The sequence below is a fragment of the Vombatus ursinus genome, unplaced genomic scaffold, assembly GCF_900497805.2.
Source record: "Vombatus ursinus unplaced genomic scaffold, bare-nosed wombat genome assembly UNPS02014818.1, whole genome shotgun sequence".
Lineage (NCBI taxonomy): Eukaryota > Metazoa > Chordata > Mammalia > Diprotodontia > Vombatidae > Vombatus > Vombatus ursinus.
The window spans coordinates 24,631,333-24,636,677 of NW_020954596.1; the positions used below are offsets into that span (position 1 = coordinate 24,631,333).

A 5,345-nucleotide genomic window follows, 5' to 3' on the forward strand; every position below is an offset into this window, starting at 1 on the left:
AGATGTCCTGGGGCCTCGATCACTCATCTATGGGAAAGTATACCAGATTCTGCCCTACCTCTTGGCCAATTCTAATGTAACATTAGTGCTGTTTGGCCTGAGACACTAATGTCACTAGTTATGGCTCTAGAGAAGAGTCTTCCTAGATCCCTGAAATCACAACCCACAAAGAGAGGGTTGTTTGCTCTATCTACCCCTCAGGTCCTGGTCATATAGTAACAGATATAGAGAAACCAAACATTGGCTAAACATATTTGCAAAACTTTATTATCTTGGCCAAAACCGGGGTGTCTGACCAGATGAGGAGCACTATACGATTGCCAGGGAGTGCATTGCACTAAAACTGTCTTTTTGTCTTGCTGAACTCAAAGAGAAAATGAAGAGAACTTGCTGTGTGTGTATGTTTGTAAGTATATATATGTGTGTGTGTATTTATATATGTATATATGCATGCACCTACGCACATTTGCATATATACACACATGTATATGCATATATATGCACCTACATGTATGTGCATATATATTTATTTGTATACACACAAGACCTCTTTACAGCCTTTGTGACATCTGCTGGTAACTGTTAGCAGCCTCTATGAAAATAAAATCTAATGAAGTATAAATTTCAAAATATAAAACAAGAAAAAAATTACAAAACACATTTAAATACATAGCTGTACTTTCCTCCCTTCTGGCACTATGGAAGTTCATGCCATAGAGGGAAGCATGAATGAATTTCTGCAGCACATGAAGAGAGAGAGAGAGAGAGGCTCCAATTCAGGGCAGGGACTGAAAATGGGCCTGAGTCTCCTTAGAGTTCACTAGCACTTTTTGTCCTGTAGCATAGTGAGCAGAAAGGTGCATAATGAGCTCCAGGAATCTCCACAGAACTCTTCTGCCATCTTCCTCTGGTTGATCACATCAACGTCCTCCACGCACTTCTGAGTAGTTGCTTGCTGACCAGTTGGCTGGATAGTCGGAGCAGCTGGTCTGACAGTGGAAGCTGATATTTGGGGATCCTTTCTCCCCTTCTTGTCCTGGCTCCTGTTCTTAATGGTGGAGTCCATCATTTTGAGATGGGCTTCCTTGGCACCATTCTTGCACACTCGGGACTTGAGGACACTCTTTGGGTCCGCACAAAGGTTCTTTTGTTTCCGCAGGGCACGGCCAATCTGTTTCCAGTAGGCCTTCTCATTGCCTGCAAAATGGGGGCAGGAGGAAGGATTTCCTGCAAAGGTACACTCAAATTGGGTTTCCTGTCCTTTACATTGAACTTTCAAGGTGACATTCTCCTTCTCAGTCACTGCCCAAGTACAGGGGACATTCTCTTGAGTGGAAAACCTGCCCCGAGGGAGGTTTTTTCCTCCTTTAGCTTTCTGGCCTCTCTCTCTCTTGTCAGGAGAGCCAAGCTGTTTCCATTCTCCTTTACCATCTCTCTCTTGTTTTTCACAATTCACCCAGAGCAGCTGTGAGACCAGGAGCAGGACGGAGAGCAGAGCAATGCACTTTATCTTCATGCTTCCAACTTGAATGTGAAACCTGTTTTACAAAGTCAGATTAGTCAAAGGGCCTTTCCTCTCAGAAGCTCCTCCTTCCTCTTTGTCCCACTGCCGCTGATGACAACTTTCTCAGTAACATACCACCTGAATGGCCCATATATGGAGTAACATGCAGGGTGAGGATCTCTGGCTCCTGGAATTATGAGAGTCACAGCATCTCATGCTGAAGGAGCCACCCTCTTTATGCTGGGGACCTTTACCAGTCCAATACACTTTTAAAATTTAAAAAAAATTTTTTTCAGCCAAAGACAAGGTTTATTAGAACATCCATCTTATTGAGCAGACTCTTAAGGAATCTAAGCATTTGTATCACTAATGCAAATGGGCCAGATCTTAAGAATCTGAGCAGTGGCTAGATTTTAAGAATCTGAGCACTTTACTGGAGACAAGATGGACCTTATATATAGAAAGACTGTGGGAGGGATCTCCAATGTACTTTTTAAAAAATGCTTTTGCAAATGCTTCTCCCCAGAGCTTTGCTTAAAGCTGGGTAAGTAGCAGAATCCTAGGTTCACAGATTTTGAGCTGGAAGGAACTTTAGAAATTTTAGCCCAATTCTCTAATTGTACAGATGAGGAAACAAAGGCTCAGAGAAAGGTGATGACTTGGCCAGGATTATACAAGTATTAAAAAACAGAGGCAGCACCTGATTCCAGATCTTCTCATTCAAAATACATAAGTAGCTCTTTTCATAATGCCACCGCTTAGATTAATTTATTAATTCCTTACTTCACTGCTGTTTGCAACAAATGTGAGGAAGCGAATGTGAACTATACATGAAAATAAAGGATTCTCTCCCATGGAGACATGGTCTAGTTAGGGCTTTGCCACTAATAAGCTTTGTGACCTTGGCTAAATTACCTGCCCTTTTTGGTCCTCAGTTTCATCATTTGTAAACTGAGGAAGTTAAGCTAGTTGATCTGTAAAGCCAGTCCAACCTCAATATTCTGTTCATCTCTACAGCTAAAGAAACTCCAAATCTATGAGCACTATTTATAGAGAAAGGGAGTAATTTACACAACTTTCAGAATTTTGCAAAAAAAAAAAAGAGAGAGAAAAAAGAGAGAAATGAAGGGAGAAAGGACAAAGGAAGGAAGGAAGAAGGAAAAAAGGAAGGAAAAAAGGAAGGAAGAAAAAGGAAGAGAGATAAGGAAAAAGAAAAAAGAAAGGAAGGAAGGAAAGAAAAGGAGAGAGACAAAGGAAAAGATAAAAAGAAGGGAAGGGAGGAAGGAACAAAGGAAGGAAGGAAGGAAGAAAAGTGAGGGCAAATAGGACACTTCAAGTGTTATTCATCTTTAAACATGGCACAGCCTTAGAAGTTCCCCAGGCTTTTTAGCTAAAACCACTCAAAAAGTTATAGGAATCAATCACAGAATCATGAACTGTTAGATTTGGAAGGAATCTTAGGCATCGTTCAGTCTGATTCCCTCTCTTTACAGAGCTAGAGACCAAGACTTAGCAAGGTTAAGTGCCTTGTCCATGGTCACCCAGTAAGTGGCACATGGATGGGACTCAAACCCAGGAAAGGAGATTTCAAACTTACTCCTCTTTTACTTGGGGAGACAGTCTTGGCTTTGGTCACATGGTCCCAGCCTCCCATTGAAAGCAGAATAGAAGTAGAAAATTGAAAGTCATTTACCTTACCTGGCTCAGACTCCAGTGCAATTCAGGACTGCTCTGTACTCTTTCAGAAGACCTATATGCCACTGGTAAGTCAATGTGTTACTTATACAGCCAGGGCACGCCCACAGCCCAATCACAAGCTCTTACAACATGATACTGCAGGAAAAAAAAAAATACCATTAGGACTTCATTAATTTCTTCTCTTGGCCACGCCCACTTGAGAGGATGCCAGCCCTGGATTGTAACGTGTAAAAGCCCATTGCCTGCCTTGCCACAGAGTGACAGAGGTGTGGCTGCCTAAATGAGATATTGCATTAGCCAAGCCCTTCCGTTTTCGACCTTGGCGAAGATTGGCATTCAGTTAACGAGCTGTCCTCCCGAAAGTTCTTATCAGCAATAAGTACCTCTGCTGAACTATCTCTGGGGCTTCTGGGCAATCACCCCCATCCCCAGATAGTTCATTACTCATAAGCACCAGACTCAATGGCAAAGAGACTTATTTTTTTGTCTTAATTTTTTTGTGGTGTGTATAATGTTCTAGGGTATCTTTGCACATTGCGCACGTAGATTCCAGATCTTAAGGATTGTGGAATATCAAAATTAGAAAGGACCTTGGAAATCAACTCCTTCTTTTTACAGAAAAGAAAACTGAGGCCCAGAGAGGGGAAGTGATTTGCCCCAGGTCACACACTGCATGAGAGTATTTAAACAAGAGGAAAATGATGTCTACTTAGCCTCTTGCCCTTTGCTGGTAGTGACCAGTGTTTCAGCTGGAGTCTAAGAGTCTGCCTCTCTCTCCCCTATTTACTTATAATGGAATAGAATGTAAGCTTCTGGAGAGCAGGGACTGTTTCATTTTTGTATCCCAAATATCCAACCTAATACCTTGCACATTTTTCTTTTTAGACCAGACTTGTGATGTCATTGGTATAGTGAATTCCCTGTGAGGAAACTTCCTTTGCCAAAGGCCACCTACAGTACAAGATAGAAGTTTAGAGAGTTTCCTGAGACATTGAGAGAGAGGTTAAGTGATTTGTCCAGGGTCACACAAGCAACAGATATCATAGGTGGGACTTGAAACCAGGTCTTCCTAGCTCTCAGGTTTTCTCTCTTCCCACTACTTCACCTTAGACATAGCAGGTACTGAGCGTGGCATGCCCACATCAAAGAAGGAGCTATGCTCTATGAACTAAACAGAATTACAGTAGCTCAAAGGAAATGTGAGATGTGCAAATTTCAAGACTTCTCCACTCCAAATGTTCATGTGGACTATTTGAACCCAACCTATGGTGGAGCCTTGGGAGTTTGTATTGGTCTGATGAGCTACGGTTGCACACACTGTGTATCTTAACCCCAACATAATGATGTCATTTTGGTCCTCTTTGAGCATGAAGGACAACAACCACTAGTGGGTGCTTTTAACTTTAATTTTCTCTCTTGGATATCCCTTCCCCTATTTTGAGAAGCAAATGTTAAAAAAAACTGTTTTCTCTATGTAATATCCTACCCAGACCAATATTCTTTTTTTACACTTTGAAACAGAAACAGTGATTGCAGGCAGAATCTCATTAAAACTTTAAGAGAGAGCAGGTTCTGAGCTAAGAGAGAGTACTTTTCTTAGCCAATGCTTTTTTGCATAAAACATGATTTCCTTTGCCCAGATAAGTAAGAAAAAAAGGTTAATCCATTATAAATGTGGTTTTTTTCTTGAACATTTCAAGAACAACTTATATGAAAAATGCTTCTTACTCAGTGTTAAATATGACTGTTTTTCTGATTCTATACTAGACTGTGGCCAGATGGATTTTTCCAGGTTTTTTTTTTTTTTAGGTGGATATGTCCACTTGGAGGAATGGGCTTGAAGTAGTTACCTGGCAAAGAAGGTGGCCTCCAGGAATAATCCGGACAATACCACCATGCCCTGGCAAAAAAAGGCTGTGTGTTGGGGTAGGGGGAAGCTAGGTAATGACTACCTTTCTAGCTTTACAGTTTTGCTACTCCAAACCTATTCCTACAATTCTTTTTGTAACTTTATATTTTTTATCATAAACTTTCAAATTTTTTATTTCAAAACGTCAAAAAGATGGACATTTCTATATACAAAATAGAACAGAAAAAGAGTATTATGTATGAAGCCACAAATCTCTACTAGGTACAGCTTACT

General features: G+C 40.9%; 1 protein-coding gene across 2 annotated transcripts; it reads right to left on the reverse strand.

Annotated features, from left to right (window-relative positions):
* Positions 1-485: 485 nt before the first annotated feature.
* Positions 486-3,296, reverse strand: FGFBP1 (fibroblast growth factor binding protein 1). Of its 2 annotated transcripts, none has more exons than XM_027836037.1 (2): positions 3,198-3,296; positions 486-1,538 (listed from the first exon to the last, which is right to left on the reverse strand). In XM_027836037.1, exon 2 carries the CDS (start codon positions 1,514-1,516, stop codon positions 821-823), a length of 696 nt encoding a protein of 231 aa, XP_027691838.1. In that variant the 5' UTR covers positions 1,517-1,538; positions 3,198-3,296; the 3' UTR covers positions 486-820. The 2 variants fall into 2 exon arrangements, with proteins under 2 accessions (XP_027691838.1, XP_027691839.1); XM_027836038.1 differs by having other exon boundaries at positions 3,203-3,286.
* Positions 3,297-5,345: the final 2,049 nt, after the last annotated feature.

What these genes read in the sequence shown, in the direction of transcription:
- FGFBP1 (XM_027836037.1), bottom strand. Translation starts at nt 1,516, where the DNA reads ATGAAGATAAAGTGCATTGCTCTGCTCTCCGTCCTGCTCCTGGTCTCA.